The sequence below is a fragment of the Callorhinus ursinus genome, unplaced genomic scaffold, assembly GCF_003265705.2.
Source record: "Callorhinus ursinus isolate GAN/ISIS: 27379988/994484 unplaced genomic scaffold, GSC_fseal_2.0 scaffold4, whole genome shotgun sequence".
NCBI lineage: Eukaryota > Metazoa > Chordata > Mammalia > Carnivora > Otariidae > Callorhinus > Callorhinus ursinus.
In genome coordinates this window covers 120037715-120059214 of record NW_027397066.1, presented here as the reverse complement: position 1 = coordinate 120059214, position 21500 = coordinate 120037715, and the positions used below count along the sequence as shown (strand labels likewise).

General features: G+C 36.8%; 1 protein-coding gene across 6 annotated transcripts in view; it reads right to left on the bottom strand.

The window, feature by feature from the left end:
• GAB1 (GRB2 associated binding protein 1) overlaps positions 1 to 21500 on the bottom strand; it is a 125430-nt gene that overhangs the window by 5078 nt on the left and 98852 nt on the right. For 4 of the 6 annotated variants that reach the window (XM_073892295.1, XM_025874249.2, XM_073892299.1 and 1 more), the window contains 4 exons: positions 13493 to 13582; positions 11674 to 11767; positions 5503 to 5626; positions 434 to 556 (listed from right to left, as the gene is read on the bottom strand). In XM_073892295.1, the coding sequence (XP_073748396.1) occupies positions 434 to 556; positions 5503 to 5626; positions 11674 to 11767; positions 13493 to 13582 (431 nt within the window). The remainder of the gene's footprint in view (positions 1 to 433; positions 557 to 5502; positions 5627 to 11673; positions 11768 to 13492; positions 13583 to 21500) is intronic. The other 2 variants (XM_073892297.1, XM_025874248.2) reach the window with 1 other exon arrangement.

The window sequence follows — 21500 nt, the reverse complement described above, 5'->3', positions numbered from 1 at the left end:
CTTCTCCATCTTCTCCCTCTCAGCAGGGAGCCCGATGTGAGGTAGTAAAGAATACTACTAATAGTACTAGTGTGTTATTTGTGGATTTAACAAAAGGAAAAAACCAAAACATTGGACAAAAATAGCACGTAAGTCAGAAGGGGAGTAATGGGAGAGAATGAAGACAATGATTAACTTCAGATTTTGTTAAGCAAGCACTTCAAAAGTAACCACTAAAAGAGAAGAAGTGTATAATTTCTGTACCATTAAAAAGGAAAAAATTAACTTATTAGTCTCCATAACTTTGTTAATTGTGATTTATGAAATAATATTAAGTAACAGACTTTAGTAAATTTAAATTAAACATACTAATAAAATTTCCCCAAAGGAAACATGAGTCTGTGGGTTTGCAATAGGTGAGCTGATTGTGTTTATAGAATGAGATTTCACTTACCTTACGTGGTGGTGTGGATTTCCCAGAGTCTAAATCGAGATCTAGGTATTCCACTTGTTTGTCTCCTTTGGGCTTGACCATAGGACTGCTTCTTCCATCAAGACTATTACTGCCAAAAAGATTCTAAAAATGGTGATATAACAAAATCAACTGTTGGACATCCATGAGACATACTGCTTATCTTGTTTATTATCTATTAAAGCCAAAGTATTTATTTCAAGAGGATATGGCTTAAAACAATGTCTGCTTAGAAAGTTAAGTAACCTTTTAGGATTGGAGGAAAATAAGTAATATTAATAAAATTAGTTACAACTTAGCTTAGAGCAAGTTAAACGCAGTTTCAAAAGTTAAACTTGGTCCAAACTAGGACTAAAACATCAAGTTACAGTTAATTGCAATAGCACCACCTGAGCATTATTAAAATGGTATCTTTACACAATTATATTTTTAAACTAATGGATCTTTTCACTCCTTGCTTTCTAATTAAAATTTTTAATAAGTTTTATATTTTATTTAAAGGCTTTCATGTTGGGCGCTCGGGGGGCTCAGTCAGTTGAGCAATCGACTCTGGGTTTAGGCTCAGGTCATGATCTTAGGGTAATGCGGTCAGCTCTGTGCTCAGCGTGGAGTCGGCTTGCGTCTCCCTCTCCCTCTGTCCCTCCTCCTGCTTGCACTTTCTCTCTCTCTCTCTCAGTTAAATAATCTTAAAAAAAAGCTCTCACACTGAAATTAGTTTATAATATGTATGTTAACTAAAGGCTATGAACAATTACTCCACTGGCAAAGTTTGTTTTGTTTCAACCATCTGGAATTTTTACCACTTCATTTCTTCTGTCTTCTTCAGCCTTATCTCTTCCGTCCTAATAGGAATTGTACAACAGAAGCGCTACCTTCTAAAAACAGATAAAGGAAAAAGGAAGATAGAGGACAGCAATAAATGATAAAAACAAAAAAGTCCTGAGGCAGAAAAATGTAAAAGCAACAGGCTGATAGGAACCTGAAGATCACTGCTGAATAAGGAAAGGATGACATGAACTTATGCCCCTACACATATATCCTCTATGCTAATTACAACAGTCCTTCTAAACGTGTGCCAACAAATGCCTTGTTTCCCTGCCTTGCTGCTTTTAACCTCACCCAGAAATGTTCTGGACTTCTCATAGGCAAGACTATATACATATTCATTAGCAGCTTCCATCCTTGTGTCTTCTATCACATACATAGGAATATTCACGTATTATCTCATACTTTTGAAGAAAACCATAATGATGTAATATACTTAAAATTTATACTTGTTATAATGAACAAAAGAATTTGGAAACTGCATAAACCTGGTTCTGTTCTTTTTTTTTGAGAGAGAGAGAGAGAGAGAGAGAGAGAGAGGGGGAGTGCAACAAAGAGGGGGGGGGGGGGGGGGGGGGCTGGAGAGGGAGAGAAAATCTTAAGCAGCTTCCCCACCCAGTGCACAGGCCCCGGCAGGGCTTGATCTCAGGACCCTGAGTTCATCACCTGAGCCAAAATCAAGAGTTGGACACTTGACCAACTAAGCTACCCACACACCCCCTGTTGATTCTTTTATATTGCTACTCCTTTTCTTTTAGTTCAAGTTAAACAGAGTAAATTGTGATTTAGGGAAAGGAAATTGCTAGAAACTAAATACTGAATTTATTTCCTCATTTGAAGCAGGGCTGCTGATAGCCCGTGTCAAACATTTCTGTGAATTAGAAAAAGGTGTTCCTGCCTGTAAGGCTACACAGCTCTGTGCCGGGCCCACAGCCTGGTGAGCAGGACACAGTCTGAACTGCACGTACCCACAAACATAATACTCTGCAGTCTACTGTACATATTACATACTGTACACAGCATATTTATGCAGTGAGCAAGATGCATGGCTGAATGTGAGGGCTCTATCTGTAGGAACAGATTTTTAAACCAAGTTTACCAACTACTACTGATAAAACATTAAAAAAATATTGAAAATAACATATAGGGCACAAAAAAATGTAAGCAGTTTTGCTGCTCAATTAGTACAAATAGCTATTTCCCTCTCTCTTTTGTTCCTAATTCATAAAGAAACTGAAATTTTTTTTTCTGAATGACTCCATATTTCATTCTCACATATAAAATCAAGCAGAAGTGTGTGTGTGTGTGTGTGTGTGTGTGTGTGTGTGTAAAACTTTGTATTCAAATGTGACTCGTGAAAGAACCCATACCTGGAATTCCCCTAACTGGAAATGCCTAGTGTTGTTCACAGTATTACAAGGCTATGAAAGGAACCTATGAGTTCATATGAGGTACACTTTAACTTAAACTCAAGCTGTTCCTAAAGAGAATTTCTCAGAATTGCTGGCTAAATTGTTTTCTGTCTAGTTATTATTAGAATTGGAAATTTTTTCATCTTTAAGTATTGTTAAAATTTGTGACCCTGCAAGGTAGTCCATTTACTCTTGATCTAATCTCAACTGGGAACAACCTGTTCCTGCGTTCTAGTCTTTAACCCAGTGTTTTCCCAAAACAGTTTAGAAAAACCCTAAGATTCTAGGAGTTATCATAAATGTTCTATGATTTAAAAAGAAAAACAATAGTGCTTTGATTTTCTAAAATTCTTTTTTTAAAGTACGGGAAATTATTGAACATATTTTTGTCGTCATTGTTATATAACAATATTTATGTCTTTAGTAGTGAGGTACAGTCACCCAAATTTCAAGTGTCATTTTAAGGGTTCACTTCACGAATGCCTGACTTTGGATCTCTATAAATTAATAGACCAGCATCATGGTTTCATTAAATACTGCCCGCTCTATGATCACCGGGATGGTAAATGTATCATGCTTTGAAACTTCAATGTACAGAATTTAATCTTCATTGTAGGCATAAGCCAGATTTGATCTGATCCTGTCTCAACTTCTCCAAGATAATTTTTTTTATTGACTTCATCAGTCCGAGCATAATGAGATCTTGTGAATTTCTATGGTATTCCAGTAATGTACTAACTTCCAAGAGGTATGGAAAACATTGCTGTAACTATCATGTTCTTTTCTAAGGAAGAGTTGTCTGGACTATGATGAACTCTTATAGCTGGCAGCATGAGGAAATGGAAATGGTGGCTGGCTTCTCTATTGTGAATGGGGGGGTGGATATTTTTACGGGGAACATTTTTGCTTATTTCTAACACTTAGGACCGAAGTACTTTAGAAAATCATCAGCTGGCAGGCAAAAGGACCTTTCTGGCTTAATGATATAAGGGATAAAAGAAAATTTTATTTTCTAAATTTCCTTTGACTTTCTGATTGTAATGTTTTTCTTTCTCATCTTTTCCCTTCACCTAACACTAACTTGTGACAAATCACATTTCCAAACTTGCCTATTACATGTCCTTTCCAAGATTTTTATGGTAATTTACTACTTTGGGCAAAAGGAAACTCTTTTAGTATCTCCGAAAATAATTATACTTTTGTAATAAAAAAAATCCACTCAACCACCTAAAGATAAAAATTGCTAACAATATGTACTCTGATATTGCACTGAGGATTTATGTAGACTTTTACCAGTCTATTCACTATAATGAGAAAAAAACAAGTTAATAAAAATAATAAAACACCACTTATCAAGTTGAAATATCTTGAATGCAAAAGCAGAAACCAATTAATAAAAATTGCTCTGCCTTAAAAAATTAGTGAAAGCAATATTGATATAGCTAGCTTGTATTCTAATCCAGGACTGATATAAACATTTTAAATTATCTTATTCATTTTGAACAACATATAAATTTGATATTTTAAAGTTAATTAGTTTAAGCACCATATCAAGATTTTCAAATCACCTAATTTTTGTGAGGAACCTGTTTTTGCCTAAAGTACATTAAAGACGTAAAACAAATTTGTTGATAGAGATTCTATTTTGAATCTCTAGAGTATTGCTTTAAAGAAAATAAAGTCACTAAAATGTTACTCATTCCAAATTTTGGTATCACATGCTTGCTTATCCTGGCAATACTACCTGGTTGTGCCCTAACATCTGCCTTTCCCTCTCCCACATGAATAGGTTTTTGGCCAGGCCCACTGTCTCTCAGAACAAAGGATATTTCCCAGCCCCTCTTGTATCTATGTGGCCACACAGTGTGTACGGCAGTTTCTGGGAACCTTCCTTATAAGGCAGATAGGCTTTCCTCTACTCTGCAGCTTAGAATGTGAATTGCTGGTGCAGCACCCCTTGTTCTAGGAGCATGTGAACCACACCCAGAAGATGGTGGATAGAGAAGTGGAAGGGGTCAGAGTCCCCAAGGACTTTGTAAAACAGGGCTGCCACAACAATCCTGGCTTGCCTCTCTGGACTCTTACGTGAGAAAGAAATAAATGTCTGTTTAAAGTCATTGTTATTTGTTTATCTTTTGTTACTTGCAGGTGAACCCAATCATAACTGATACACTCATCTACCAAAATACAAGTAACAGAGCAAACACTGAACCCGATTTGAGGGAAAACAAAAGCAAAATATTATTTCAACATTAAAATAGCTTGTATTCTTAAATATCTGCAGTATTTTCTAGCAACTATGTAATTTCTGGAGAACACAGGCTTGCTACAATTATAAAATTCTTGTGCCTTATGCCAATACAGCCAATCTGAAACAAATTAGGTTTGTAACAGGTCTGTAATCTTTAAGCCACATCTAAGGGTATATTATTGAAAGATTATCAAAAGCCTCCTATATAAGATCATTTCACTCTAAGAGTGCCATAAAGTGGGCCTGGAGAACTGCATTATGAAATACTTCCAGTATATTTTCTTGAATAGTTTCAAAAATCAAATATATCTTAAAAGAAACATAAAATTATGATTTTTAACTAATTTTTATCTGCTTTATCGATGCTGATATTAAACACTGATGCTTTATTGGTTTTAAACTTTACAACATTATTATTTAAAAAGCATTTTAAAAAATTGTCTTCTAGCCTTTTTCCATAAGTATATAAAGGTAAGATTTAGAAACTGGAAGAAATGTCCTGGCGTGCAGGACTTGGAAGGGCTGCTTGGAAGGACAGAAGTGAAGATGCAGACATTACGTACTGAGTCCTCGCTGGAAAGGTTTGGGTTCATGGGAACGTAATTCTCTTCACTGTCATGGGAGTCGCTGCTTGAAGTTGTGCTATGCACTGAATCCGGTCGGGGAGATAAGGGAAACCTAGAGGAGCTAATTACAGAAACTACTGTTACAAACCTAAACCTGAACAAGTTTCTAAAATCACTTCCAAAATAAACATGAGTGATAGTTTACATTTTTTCAGAAGTATTCACTAAAGTTTACAATCATTTATTGTATACATTTATTTTAATACAACTTATTGCATACATTCAAACGCACACCTAATGTTTATGGCTATATAGTAAAAAGTATATCTTCAGGCATCAAATTCCTTGTGTAGAACAAAAAAAGTACTACCGGTGATTTGGGGGATAAGTAGAAAGTCACAGATATGAAAAGGAATATTGAAGAGTTCCTAGTTAAAAAAACTAGCTATATGAACACATAAAACACAAACACATATTTAGTGCAGGTTTGTAACTTCACATATTCTTCACATATTCACAAAAATCTTGATTAAATAACCCCCACAAGAAACTGCCGTATTTTCCAGATCAGTGGATCTTGGAAATTTCTAGCCTCACGAACCATTTATACCCTTAAAAATTATTGAGAACCCCAAGGAACTTTGTTTATTTGGGTTATACCTATTTACCATATTACAAATAATAGAACATTTCTTAAAAACACAAGAGTAATAGTCCAGGATGGTGGAGGAATAGGTGACCTTAGTCTTGTCTGGTCCCAGGAATTCAGCTAGATAGCTATCAAATCATTCTGAATACCTGCAAACTCAACCAGAGATATAAGAAAAGAATAGCTGCAACTCTACAAATAGAAAAGTGACCACTTTCTGCAAGAATGGCAAGACAGAAAAATTCACCTCAAAAGCGAATAAGAGGCAGTACCAACTGCCAGGGACCTAATCGGTATGGACTAAGTAAGATGTTGGAACTAGAGTTCAGAATAATGATTATAATAGCTGGGCTTGAAGAAAGCATAGAAGACACTAGAGAATACCTTTCTGGAGAAATAAAAGAACTAAAATCAAACCAAGTCGAAATAAAAAAGCTATTAATGAGATGCAATAAAAAATGGAGGCTCTAACTGCTAAGATAAATGAGGCAGAAGAGAGAAGTAGTGATATAGAAGACCAAGTGATGGAGAATAAAGAAGGCGAGAAAAAGAGAAACAACTACCGGATCACAAGGGGAGAATTCGAGAGATAAGAGATACCATAAAGTGAAACAGTATTAGAATAATTGGGATCCCAGAAGAAGACAAAAGAGAGAAAGAGAGAGACAGAAGGTATATTGGAGCAAATCACAGCTGAGAACTTCCCTCATCTGTGGAAGGAAACAGGCATTCAAGTCCAGGAGTCACAGAGAACCCCCCGCAAAATCAGTAAAAATAGGTCAAAACCTCGACATATAATAGTGAAATGTGCAAATCTCACAAGGAGAGAATCCTGAAAGCTGCTCAGGACAAGAGGTCTATAACCTACAATGGTAGAAACATTAGACTGGCAGCAGACCTATCCACAGAGATCTGGCAGGCCAGAAAGGACTGGCATGATATCTTCAGTGCGTTAAATGAGAAAAACATACAGCCAAGAATACTTTATCCAGCAAGGATGTCATTCAAAATAGAAAGAGAGATTAAAAGCTTCCAGGAGAAACAGAAACTAAAAGAATTTCTAATCACTTAACCAGCCTGGCAAGAAATATTATAGGGGATCCTGTAAACAAAGGCACAGCCCAAAAGTAACATAAACCAGAAAGGAACAGAAACAATATACAGAAACAGTCACTTCACAGGTAATACAATGTCACTAAATTCATTTCTCAATAGTTACTCTGAATGTAAATGGGCTAAATACCCCAATCAAAAGACAAAGGGTATAAGATTGGATAAAAAGGCAAGACCCGTGGATATGCTGTCTGCAAGAGACTCATTTCAGACCTAAAGACACCTCCAGATTGAAAGAGAGGTGGGAGGGAAACCATTTATAATGCTAATGGACATCAAAAGAAAGCTGGGGTGTCAATCCTTGTATCAGACAAATTAGATTTTAAACCAAAGACTGTAATAAGAGATGAGGAAGGACACTACATCATACTTAATGGGTCTATCCAACAAGAAGATCTAACAATTTTAAATATCTATGCCCCTAACATGGGAGCAGCCAATTAATAACAAAATCAAAGAAACAAATCAACAATAATACAATAATAGTAGGGGACTTTAACACCCTCCTTGCCAAAATGGACAGATCATTTTAAGCAAAAGATCAACAAAGAAATAAAGGCTTTAAATGACACACTGGACCAGATGGACTTCACAGATATATTCAGAAAATTCCATCCCAAAGCAACAGAATATATATTCTTCTCTAGTGCCCATGGAACATTCTCCAGAATAGATCACATCCTAGGTCACAAGTCAGGTCTCAACTGGTACCAAAAGATTGGGATCATTCCCTGCATTTTTTCAGACCACAATGCTTTGAAAGTTGAACTCAATCACAAGAGGAAATTTGGAAAGAACTCAAAACATGGAGGCTAAAGAGAATCCTACTAAAGAATGATTGAGTCAACCAGGACATTAAAGAAGAATTAAAAAAATTCATGGAAACCAATGAAAATGAAAACACGACTGTTCAAAATCTTTGGGATTCAACAAAGGCAGTCCTGAGAGGGAAGTGTATAGCAATATAAGCCTTCCTCAAAAAAACAAAGTCTCAAATCACAACCTAACCTTAAACCTAAAGGAGCTGGAGAAAGAACAGCAAATAAAGCCTGAGCCCAGCAGGAGAAGAGAAATAATAAAGATCAGAGCAGAAATCAAGAAATAGAAACCAAAAGAACAGTAGAACAGATCAACGAAACTAGGAGCTGGCTGTTTGAAAGAATTAATAAAATTGATAAATCCCTGGCCAGACTTATCAAAAGAAAAGAGAAAGTACCCAAATAAATACAATCATGAATGAAGGAGGAGAGATCACAACCAACACCAAAGAAATACAAACAATTATAAGAACATATTATGAGCAACTACATGCCAGCAAATTAGGCAATCTGGAAGAAATGGATGCATTCCTAGAGATGTATAAACTATCAAAACTGAACCAGGAAGAAAACCTGAACAGACCCATAACTAGCAAGGAAATTGAAGCAGTCATCAAAAATCTCCCAACAAACAAGAGCCCAGGGCCAGATGGCTTCCCGGGAAAATTCTACCAAAAACTGAAAGAAGAATTAATACCTATTCCGAAACTGTTTCAAAAAATCGAAATGGAAGGAAAACTTCCAAACTCTTTTTACGAGGCATTACCTTGATCCCAAAACCAGACAAAGACCCCACCAAAAGGAATTACAGACCAATATCCCTGATGAATATGGATGCAAAAATTCTCACCAAGATACTAGCCAACAGGATCCAACAGTACATTAAAAGGATTATTCACCATGACCAAGTGGGATTTATTCCTGGGCTACAGGTTGGTTCAACATCTGCAAATTAATCTACGTGATACACCACATTAATAAAAGAAAGGACAAGAACCATATGATCCTCTCAATCGATGCAGAAAAAGCATTTGACGAAGTACAGCATCCTTTCTTGATTAAAACTCTTCACAGTGTAGGGATAGACGGAACATTACCTCAATATCATAGAAACCATCTATGAAAAGCCCACAGTAAATATCATTCTCAATGGGGAAAAACTGAGAGCTTTCCCCTAAGGTCAGGAACACGACAGGCATGTCACCTCTTACCAATTTTTATTCAACACAGTACTAGAAGTCCTAGCCTCATCAATCATACAACAAAAAGAAATAAAAGGCATCCAAATTGGCAAAGAAATCAAACTCTCACTCTTTGCAGATGACATGATATTCTATGTGAAAAACCCAAAAGACCCCACCCTGAAATTGCTAGAATTCATACAGGAATTCAAGTGGCAGGATATAAAATCAGTGCCCAGAAATCAGTTGCATTTCTATACACTTAACAATGAGACCGAAGAAAGAGAGATTAAGGAGTCAATACCATTTACAATTGCACCAAAACCGTAAGATACCTAGGAATAAATCTAACCAAAGAGGCAAAGAAAACTACAGACCACTCATTTAACAAATTGAGGAAGACACAAAGAAATAGAAAAACATTGCAAGTTTATGGACTGGAAGAACAAATATTGTTAAAATGTCTATGCTATCTAGAGCAATTCATTGTAATCCCTATCAAAAACGCCTTCAACTTTTTTCACAGAGCTGGAACAAATAATCCTAAAATTTGTATGGAACCAGAAAAGACCCTGAATAGCCAAAGGGATGTTGAAAAAAAACCCCAAAGCTGGTGGCATCACAATTCTGGACTTAAAGCTCTATTACAAAGCTGTAATCATCAAGACAGTATGGTACTAGTACAAAAACAGACACATAGATCAATGGAACAGAATAGAGAACCCGGAAATGGACCCTCAACTCTATGGTCAGCTGATCTTCGACAAAGCATGAAAGAATATCCAATAGAAAAAAGATGGTCTCTTCAACAAATGGTGTTGGGAAAATTGCACAGCCACATGCTGAAGAATGAAACTGGACCATTTCTTTTCATCATACATAAAAATAGACTCAAAATGGATAAAAGACCTAAATGTGAAACAGGAATCCATCAAAATCCTAGAGAAGAACATAGGCAGCAACCTCTGTGACCTTGGCCACAGCAACTTCTTGCTAGACACATCTCCAAAGGCCAGAGAAACAAAGGCAAAAATGAACTATTGGGACTTCATCAAGATAAAAAGATTTTGCATGGCAGAGGAAACAGTCGACAAAACCAAAAGACAACTGACAGAATGGGAGAAGTTATCTGCAAATGCCTTATCAGATAAAGGGCTAGTATCCAAAATCTATAAAGAACTTATCAAACTCAACACCCAAAGAACAAATCATCCAATTAAGAAATGGGCAGAAGGCATGAACAGACATTTCTGCAAAGAAGACACATCCAAATGGCAACAGACACATGAAAAAATGCTCAACATCACTCGGCATCAGGGAAATACAAATCAAAACCTCAGTAAGATACCACCTCACACCAGTCAGAATGGCTAAAATTAACAAGTCAGGAAACAACAGATGTTGGCGGGGATGCGGAGAAAGGGGAACCCTCTTACACTGTTGGTGGGAATGCAAGCTGGTGCAGCTACTCTGGAAAACAGTATGGAGGTTCCTCAAAAAGTTGAAAATAGCTACCCTATGACCCAGCGATTGTGGGTATTTAACCCCAAAGATACAAATGTAGTCATCCGAAAGGGCACATGCACCCCAGTGTTTATAGCAGCAATGTCCACAACAGCCAAACTGGAGAGCGCCCAGATGTCCATCCACAGATGAATGGATAAAGATGATGTGTTTTATACATATACACACAATGGAATACTACTTGGCATTCAAAAAAATGAAATCTTGCCATTTGCAGTGGCAAGGATGGAACTAGAGGGTATTACGCTAAACTAAATAAGTCAATCAGAGAAAGACAATTATCATATGATCTCACTCATATGTGGAATTTAAGAAACAAAACAGAGGATCATAGGGGAAGAGAAGAAAAAATAAAACAAGATGAAGTCAGAGAGGGAGAGAAACCATAAGAGACTCTTAATCATAGGAAACAAACTGAGGGTTGCTGGAGGGGAGGGGGGCGAGGGATGGGGTGACTGAGTGGTAGATATTAAGGAGGGCACACGATGTAATGAGCACTGGTTCTTATATAAGACTGATGAATCACTGACCTCTACCTCTGAAAGTGATAATACATTATGTTAATTAATTGAATTAAAAAAATAGACTTATACATAAAAACAAACAATCAAAAAACACCACAAGGGTACACAAATATTTTCTATTTATTACCTGTCCCGGGATATGATCAAACACTATGTAGCCTCTGGAAAACTCCAGCAAATACTCATGAGAGAAAGAGAGTGGAAAAGGCAAAAGCCATCTTAGCATCTTAATGAAAATAGTTTTGACCTCACAGAACCCGAAAAGGAGGGGCTTCCCAGACTATACTGTGGGAACCACTGTTCCAGGTATTTTCCATTATAGTGAACAATCAAGGTACATATTTTAAACAAAGACTTACTCTCGAGCAAAACTCCTAGTGATGGGAGATCTAACTGGGGCTTGTAGCTCTTCCCATTCTGGCAAAGGTTTTATTTCTAAAGGTGCTGGCTTGGCTGAAATGAAAAAGAGAAAAAGAGGCTTCAGTATACAGAAATTTGGAAAACAAAACAAGATCCTCACTCTCTCTCTCTACTTATACGTTACAGCCAGAGTACACCTAAGACCAGCTGGTTTCACACATGAAAAGAGTTTCATGGATGTTACGTGATTTGCCCAAGGTTACACAGCTAAGTAATGAGTGACAAAAGCTAAATCCAATAATGTTTCCTGGTTGTTGACTCAAAGTCTAAAGCTCTATTACAACACGCTGCTTCTTAATTTAATATTTTATGAAAATAAACTAAACGAGAAGAAAGGGTAACGTGACCCAATTCCTTTACTTAATGTATACTTTTCCTTATTTCCTTTTTGTAAAAAATAATTTATCCCCAAGTATGGAGCTTTAATTTCTATGTAAAAACATTTCTACTCTTCAACACTGAAGCATCAGTTATATAACTATACATATAAAATGATGTATAGAAAGCATTAAATACCAAACTTTGCTAAAATCAAAAACTGAAAAAAGAATTGACCAAATCTTTTAAACTAATTCAAGCCCAGTCTGGAAACAAATAAAAGAAAGCAATAATAACATTTTAAGGCTCAAACTCAGCTCTGAGAGAAGGCCATTATTAAAAATTACCTCAAAGTTTTAGCTTATTTAACCAACAATATCCTTTACCAAATTAAATAATAAACACTAATATTCTTATTGGCTTGATTTATAAGTGGTCTTTGCTTATGTACCTCATTATTACAACAGACAATTACCACGCTAGTAAATACCACAGAGCTCTCAGCCCTTAAGGTCAAGAATGAAACATTTTTCAGAAATAAACTAAATGAACAAAAGAACTAAAACTGTATGTTAATATTAATTATATTTTAGGAGACTATTTAAACATATTAGGTAAATATTTTGGTTACATTTCATCCTGCCACTCCAAAGAAAAATATTTCATTTTTCTAGGTTTCCTTCTTTTAGTCTTTGTCCATATATGGACATACTTTTACTCAACTCATACTTTTAATCAACTATGTTATAATTACCATCAAATTATAAAATAGCTGGTCATTTTAAAGGACTCTATAGATTCACTGGGGCTTGTAGGTATTTTTGTCTATTCAAAACAAAAAACAATGTGATTTTCTGAAGACGAGATTAAGTCTGAATTTAAATCTTGCGCACCTATACACTTAAAATAGACAAGCACAGAATATTGTGCTTAGCGAACATATTTCTTTAATTCTTATGTTTTATTTTTTTGAAACCCAAAGGTTAATGGCAGTTTAAGCTGTCAAATACTAAGTAATGGCATAAAATAATCCATGGGAAGTGATTCTTTATTTTGTCTCAGAACAGAATACATATCACATTCTATATAAATAAAGAAGGCATTTGGAACTCACAAGTAGCTCACAAGCTTAATGAAAACAATGTATGGATGTCCAAAAGGTTAAGAGAATAAGGCAAAAGGACAAGACTAAATATCATGTATTATCAAATTTATCATGCTGCTATTCATGGCACAACAAGTAGACTTGGGTCTATGGAAAGCCACAATGGGAAGACACACATTATGGGAAGCATTCACTTTAGAAATAATGCGCTAGGAAGCTTTATTTACAACATCAGTAGTACTTAAGGCTCTTCTCTTTTACTTTTTAAGAAAAAACCATCACAAAATAAATAAATTCCCAATGCCCCATCCAGCATGCGGTACTAAAGTACATACCCTTTCTTCTTGTAGCAAAGTCACCTATGGTTTGTGAATCAGTTCGCTCTAAACCATGGGTTTTGGGTCTTAAAATTTTAGGACTTTGACCTAATTGGTAAAAAGAAGACTCTCTTAATATGTTATTTTTTTAATTGGAAAAATGGATTCTGTAAAAAAGCAACAGAGCCCTGAGCAGAAATGTTACATCTCAAAGCATAAACAAAAGTTTGTTTGTGGAAAATATTTCAATCTTGCTACATATAATTCATGCTCAGTACAATGGAAAGGAAGAAGCTTCATGCAACAGTGTGACAAGCCAAGTGTTATAAAAGATGGTAAGGTTTTAGTGGGATAACCAGACTGGTTAGTGGTTATCTTTATTTGGGGGAAGGGAGGAAAGACATGTGCCATGTTAGTTATTCTTCTAACATGCCTTAGAAAACGGGATCAAATAAAAAATTATAAAATACCTCAGACCTCAAAGTACATCTTTTCTTTGAAGTCTGATAAGAAAGTACCAAGGCCTACTTCCCTAGAATATTACTTTCTTAATTTAATGGAGGTATTTAAGCAACCTTAATCTGATTACTCTTTGACCTCCTGTCCAAAAGCCCTTCTAGAGAAGCATGTTGATGCTACAATGTGTGCTAATCCAAGATCAAAACCAAGACCACTGATGTTTCCCCTGGATACTGGTAGTTGCCCGGGGACATCATTTTGCAAAGATTAAGAGGTCTCGATTCTGGAACTGCTGGTTGTTTAGCTTCTATGTAAGTATTTGAAAACAAAAATTCAGTTGCCCTCATTTTCTTTTCATTTACTCTCTGCCACATACAAGTGCTGCTGAAAAGCCCTATGAGAAGAACAGGGCGAACATTCAGCAGTGGCCTTCACTTTTTCCCATAGGAAGCCTGGCGGCCAGAGTAGCAATATCATTTAAATCAGTAATTTAAGCTGCTCTTTTCTCAATGGAACCAAATTTTCATCTTTTTTTTTTTGGCATTTACAAAACTGAGTCAACATCTATTAGATGGCAAAATTAAGAATTTGCTGATTAAGTGGCAATATCTAGTACCTTATCTACCGAAGGTTAAAAGTTTCTTAAAATAGGAATCTCTAGGTTATAAAACATGAGAGTTCTCTAATGAACCAATTTTCTAAGTTAGGCAATTAATACATTGAGTTGATTTGGAAATGAGGCAGGTCTAGTTTAAAATGTGAGTGATAAGATTTGGGGCTGTAATCCTACCCCTAATGCTGAATACCTATCCAGGGCCCACACTGGCAGGGCACTTTCCTAAAAACAACAGAGGAGGGCAGCTTTTTATCAACTCCCCAAAACAACGTACTTCCCTTCAAAAAAAGTAAGAGGCAGAGGGTAAGGGTTACCACAGAAAAATACTTATTTCACAGCTAAAAGGCTTTTACACATCAAATCCAGCTTCTTCATTTTATGGATGAGATACCCCTGAAGAACGAAAGAGGTTACGTGACTTGCTTGGGTAACAACATTACAGATGCCAAATGAAGGCTTCCCCTAGCCTCGCACCTGCTGGTGTATGCTGCTGTGCTGTCCACACTGTTTTACCTCTCGATCCTTTTGGGCAATCGAAAGTCTGAGGAAACCAGTGTTTAGAGGTCAGTTTTGAACTGCTCAGTTCAGTTCGAGATCTTATATCTACTTGAATGCCACAGGTAGCTGATCTGTGAGTGACATGAAGTTTAATAATTGTTTTCAGGGCGAATTCTGGTTTGCTGGTGTCCCCTCAGTGTGTCTTCTGCCCTCCTCCTTTTCTCAAAGACCCACTAGCTTTGGGTGCCTGGGTGGCTCAGTTTGTTAATCGTCTGCCTTCGGCTCAGATCATGATCTCCATGTCCTGGGATCGAGCCCCATGTCCAGCTTCTGGCTCAGCAGGAAGTCAGCTTCTCCCTCTCCCTCTCCCCCCTGCTTGTGCTCTGTCTCTCTCCCTCTCAAATGAATAAATAAAATATTAAAAAGAATCTCCTTTTGACCCTCCCCTTCTCTATTAAAAAGAAATAAATAAAACCTCTTTGTGCCATAGTTTCCTCATCTGTAAAATGGAGATGATGATAATAAAATACCTATATCATAAATATATTGTAAAGTTGAAAAAAGATAATACATGAAAACATTGAGAACATTGGCCTATTCTAAGCATACAATAAAAATTAGCCATTACGGGGCACCTGGGTGGTTCAGTTGGTTAAGCGACTGCCTTTGGCTCAGGTCGTGATCCTGGAGTCCCGGGATCAAGTCCCACATCGGGCTCCCTGCTCAGCGGGGAGTCTGCTTCTCCCTCTGACCCTCTTCCCTCTCGTGCTCTCTATCTCTCGTTCTCTCTCTCTCTCAAATAAATTTTAAAAAAATAATAAAATCTTTAAAAAAAAAAAAAAGACCCACTAGCTTCATTAGGTCTGGGCTTCCTCCTGATTTGTCACTGGGATTCTCCCCCAGTGGTCACCCCGCCTGTGATCTACTTCCATTCTTCCCATGTCTGACAGCTCCCTGCAGTGATCCTTCTACTACCTGACCCTGAACAGATCATCTCTTCTCCAAACCAATTCCATCTGTTAAGCACTGTCAAGGGCACACCTTGGTTTTCCTAATAGAAAAATATTGTATCAGGTGAGGTTTTTAAAGTGTTTTTATAAAATTTATATGTATTTTCCACTCCATGCAAAGCTCAAGGTTGATTTTGGGACCAAAGTCGCAATGTGGAAGTGTGGCACTGAATCGTACTGAGTCACTTAGACATTTTGTTAGCTTTATCTCTCTATATCCCTCTAAACTCAATTTGACATTGATGTTTCAGACAGAAATGAAAGTCATACCCAAATGTTGGCTCAGTACTACTTAGGAGAGAAAGGTGAAAAAAGGTCCAAGGTATTAGTACGCCTGTCTTGGCCCTGTCTTCTTCTCTACTGTCTACTGGCAAATATTTGAATGTTTTCCTGATTGTTGAAGAAAAGGGTGAAAATAAAGAATAAGAAATAAGGATAATAAAGTAAAAGCAAAAATAAACCAACTCTGGAGAAACACTGGTTCTCAAATTCTGAGAGGAAACAGAGTAACTCATTCGAGGCTCAATTTTTAAATCCACAGCAGATTACAACTTGGCTTTAGCTAGACTACCTTTGAACAAAGAAAACAACATTATTTCATTTAGAGTGCACTGATTACTGGCGAAATTCCTTCCGTGCTTTAACGCTTATGGGGGTCAATCTCTGGATCATGTGACTTGCTCTGTAATTTGGAGTACAAGTTGACAGATCTTCATCCCTGGTTCAGATCTTTTTCTGGAGATCCTAACCTACACATTTACACAACCACCCCATATGACTGTTCTGCAGGCATTCCCACTACATGTTCAAAAGGCAATTTCTCTTTTGAGTCACCACAGACCTGCTTTGTTTCCTCTATTACCAGTTGCCACTTCAGATCTCTTACAAGAAGTCATTCTAAATTCTACTTTCTCTCTAATCTTTATTTTATAAATTTTAATTTGTATTTATAATGACAGTATAATAGTCTGTTTTCATTTACCTAAGAAAATAAAAAATCTGCAAGTCTGAAGTCTTTTCTTAAGACCTTCCTGTTTTTAATACATTCCTCACTTACCTGGTCTGTTCTTCTGAAAAGTGATGAGCTCACACTGTATGGCTAAATAACCTCCACCTATACTCCAAATGTCTTCAAAACTTTAAAAATCACTGTAAGTCCCCAAGTTGAAGGACCAAATAAGAGCCAGGAAAGGGGCTCTGTTATGCCTTTCCTCATTTGATCATTTCTAAACCAAGGCTTTAAGAACCCTGGATTTGGAAAACCAAGCAAAGCACTCTCTGAGGAAGATGCTGAAAAAATGTGACTTTTGTAACATTTTACATTAGAGAATACAGTCTTTTTTCCTAGCATATCCTTAAATTTTAGCATGAGCTTTCTAGGGGCCAACCTGATTATGTTACTTGCCTGCATAAAACCCTTTAATGGTGTACTCAGAATAAACCCAAACTCATTAGCATGGACTGTAATACCCTCAGGATCAGGCACCTGCAAGGCATTTGGCATTTCTTCCTCCATTCATACTTTGCTCCCCTCCTCCCTCCCTATCTTATTCCCTCCCTCCCATCCACAACCCAGCCAGTCCCATCTGCCCTCTTTTAAAGCATCTGGGTATGCTGTTTATTCTGACTAGAAGATCTTCTGCCATCCCTCCCACCTCTACCATCATTTAATTGCCATTCACCCTCTCAGACTTTCCTCAGGGGAGCTCAGATAACAGTGCCAAAAGCTTACCTCAACCACAGCCCCTTTCACGCCAATTACGATAATGTGTTTACTTTTCTACATCCTCCACTAGACAGTGAACTTCTTCAGGGAAGCCACCTTATCTTCCTGTGTTTGGAGACCCAAGGCCTAGCAAAGGTTATATCCTATAATTGGTAGGCATTTAAATCTATGATGATGAACTGCTGTTCTCTTAAAGCTGGTAGTGTTTAATCTGATCAATATCATAATTTTTTGTTGGTCTTTTAAGTGGGAAAAAAAGAACAACTGAATGTTGTTTAAGAAGTTGATCACCCCAAATACGGTCAAAGCAGTCACATGAGGTCATGTTTCAAATCAGATGCAATTGTTTTTGCAAAGTCCATACACTATCAAGTATTATTTTCATAGGTACTGCTTACATAAATTCAACACAAAGTGGAAAATTTATTTTGTTTTACTACAGGTTTAACTTAGCCTATTTACTCTTCTGCAGTTTTACAGATTACACTATTTCCATTAGCTATCTCAAAAATCAAGAAAGAAGAAAGATAATTCACAACATTATTATCCTCTGATAATTCCAAAAACTAATCCAGGTAACTTTTACACTTGTTTTAATGGTCTGACTGTATGAAGAAGAATGTAATAATGATACTTATATATTGGAAGGTAAAGACTATTTAGGAGAAACAATCTGCATGTAAAGCCAATGCTATAAAAACGCACTCCATTCTTTTTTTAAAAGTTTTTATTTATTTAAGTAATCTCTACACCCAACATGGGGCTTGAGAGATCAAGAGTCACATGCTCTTCTGACTAAGCCAGCCAGGCACCCTAAAAATGTACTCCATTTGCATTTCCTTTAAACTGTAACACCAAACCAAAATTAATTCAAACTTAACACTTGTTTATTAAAATCTAGTTATATTTACTAGTGTCATTCATCTCCCAAACATTTATTATAGTATAAAAGTAGTTTTTAGGGGCGCCTGGGTGGCTCAGTCGTTCAGCGTCTGCCTTCGGCTCAGGTCATGATCCCAGGGTCCTGGGATCGAGCCCTGCATCGGGCTCCCTGCTCAGCGGGAAGCCTGCTTCTCCCTCTCCCACTCCCCCGGCTTGTGTTCCCTCTCTTGCTGTGTCTCTCTCTGTCAAATAAATAAATAAAATCTTAAAAAAAAAAAAGTAGTTTTTAAAAAGCATGTTAATTTAAAAAATAGAAATAAAAAGCATGTTCATTTTTAATCACATTCAAAAACTTCAGACGATCTCTTGAAAAAACATCTAGAGCAAGTATGTCAATTGTGTCAAAAAGACCCATCTAGGGAAGCTCATCCAGACTGGTCTTCTGGATGCTCCCTATACTGAAGTGAAGATGCATATGTGAAGATACTTTAATCCGACTAATGTACAAAAATACCAGAAGTAAACTTGCACTGCTTTTTCAAAATCAATACAATAACTTAATGGTCAGAACTACTGCAGAAAGCCATGGTTGGACAAAGCCGAACAAAACAAAGTATAAAGACAGTGTTTGAGGCTCAAATGGCTACCACATCATGTTAGGAGACTGGATGGGGGTAGGGGGCCTAGATCAGCACAGTGGTTAAATACAGTAGATTCAGGTAATGATTTACTTTAAGAGAAGCCACAATAGATAGCTTACAGAAGTTTCCAAAACTTTATAAACTTGCTTTTTAATTAAAATGTAACTTCCAGTTGAAACAATCAAAACATAATTTTTCCTGCATTTACAATGACCCCCCTGCTTTCCTATATTTAATATAATATATGTAAATTATGCTCTTCTCCTCTATTAATATACACAAAACTTGGTTCATAACAAATACTATCGTGACAGAAATAGTAGGGGTGAAAATACAGCTACCATAAGTTGGGTGATGGGCAAAAGGGTCCATGAAAATAAATTAAACATAACTGGTTTAGAACATCTATGCATTTCTGAAGCTTCAGTTACTCAGAAGTATTCGAAAAACTTATCTGTACTACTAACTACAGCAGCTGACATCTATAATTGGGGGTATAAACAAGACATTAGAATGTCACTCATTTATTGTAGACTCTTCCAAAGAAGACAATCACAGAAACTGGTTACACTGGGTACTGAACTAGTTATATGGGGCTCTGAAACTAATCAAGCCAGATTTGATAGAATCAGGTTTGCTAATTATGAGATATAGTTAACAAGAGATACTGGAATAGATTGAGTCATGTATCTGATGTCACAAAATTTGAAAGTAAAACAGACTCATCTGATGCTATGCATGTGAAGAATTTCATGACCAAATAAGACATTTGTTTTACAGTTTAAGTTTTTATTTTTATTTATTTTAAAGATATATTTATTTATTTTAGCATGAGTGAACAAGCATGTGGCGGGGGGGGGCTGGTAGTAGTGGAGGGGCAGAGGGAGAGGGAGAGAGAATCCCAAGCCGACTCCATGCTGAGTGTGGAACCAGACATGGGGCTCAATCCCACGGTCCTGAGATCATGACCAGAGCCAAAATCAAGAGTCGGATACTTAACTGACTGAGCCACCCAGGTGCCCCTACAATTTAGGTTTTTAAATATAAACTGCTCCAAGGTCTGAATTTGGGTGTTCAATGTGTTTTTCTTGAATAGTTATTAACTTCCTAAAGTGAGTCGATCAAGTTTGCTAAGTAGTTTCTCATGCTTTCTCTTTTGTATCATATTTTTAAAAAGTAGAACAGTACTAAAAGAAAAGCAAAACCTTTTTTTTTATTACTATGATTTTAGTAACCTCCCCTGTTTTGCTAAACCTATTCTCCTTGATTTTGCCAAAAACGATGTATTTTATTCCGGGTGCTTTCTCAGATCATTTTGTATCTAGGCATAGATACCAAATAAACCACCTGGCCAGTGAGCTCAGGATTGTCTCTCAACAGTTCACTGAATTTTTTAAAAGCCTGAACACAACCTCCAGAAGTAACCAAGAACCTACTTTGTTCTGTTCTACTGTAAAGTCATTTTACATTGGTTTAGAGAACTAGGGCAACTAACTGCTACCATACTAGAATATATAGTACTTTCACTATATATACATAGGGAGGTATAATTATACATATATGTAATATAAATGATATACAGTACACATGCCATATTATTATGACATATACATAAGATGATACATATCATAATATGAGGTACATGAGCTCTGTCAGACTTAGGGAATACTAAAAGCATATCATTACAATCTTAAAATTTTTCTAACATATAAATAGGGATCTTTTCTGATTCATTATGCTTGCCATGTGTAATCACTAACTGAAATACACCGGGAATTTTCGAATTGTGTTCTGCAGAACCTGGGGAAAGGAAGGGGCAGGCAGAGAAGTACAGTAGGTAGGACTCAGCGCTTTGTACACTTACCCTAACAATACCACCTCTACATTTACGTAGGACTTCCAGATATAAAACTTACATTTGGGGTTAAAAAGCAGAGATCTGATGGGGCACCTGGGTGGCTGTTGGTTAAGCGTCATGATCTAATGGGTCATGAGACTGAGCCCCACATGGGGCTCTGCGCTCAGCGGGGGAATCTGCTTGAAGATTCTCTTCCTCTGCCCTTCCCCCTATTCGTGCTCCCATGCTCATTCGCTCTCTAAAATAAATAAATCTTTAAAAAAAAAGTAGAGATTTGCTGCTCACATGCACTAAGTAATAAGTAAAGAACCAGTTTAGCATTAAAAATGACTATTT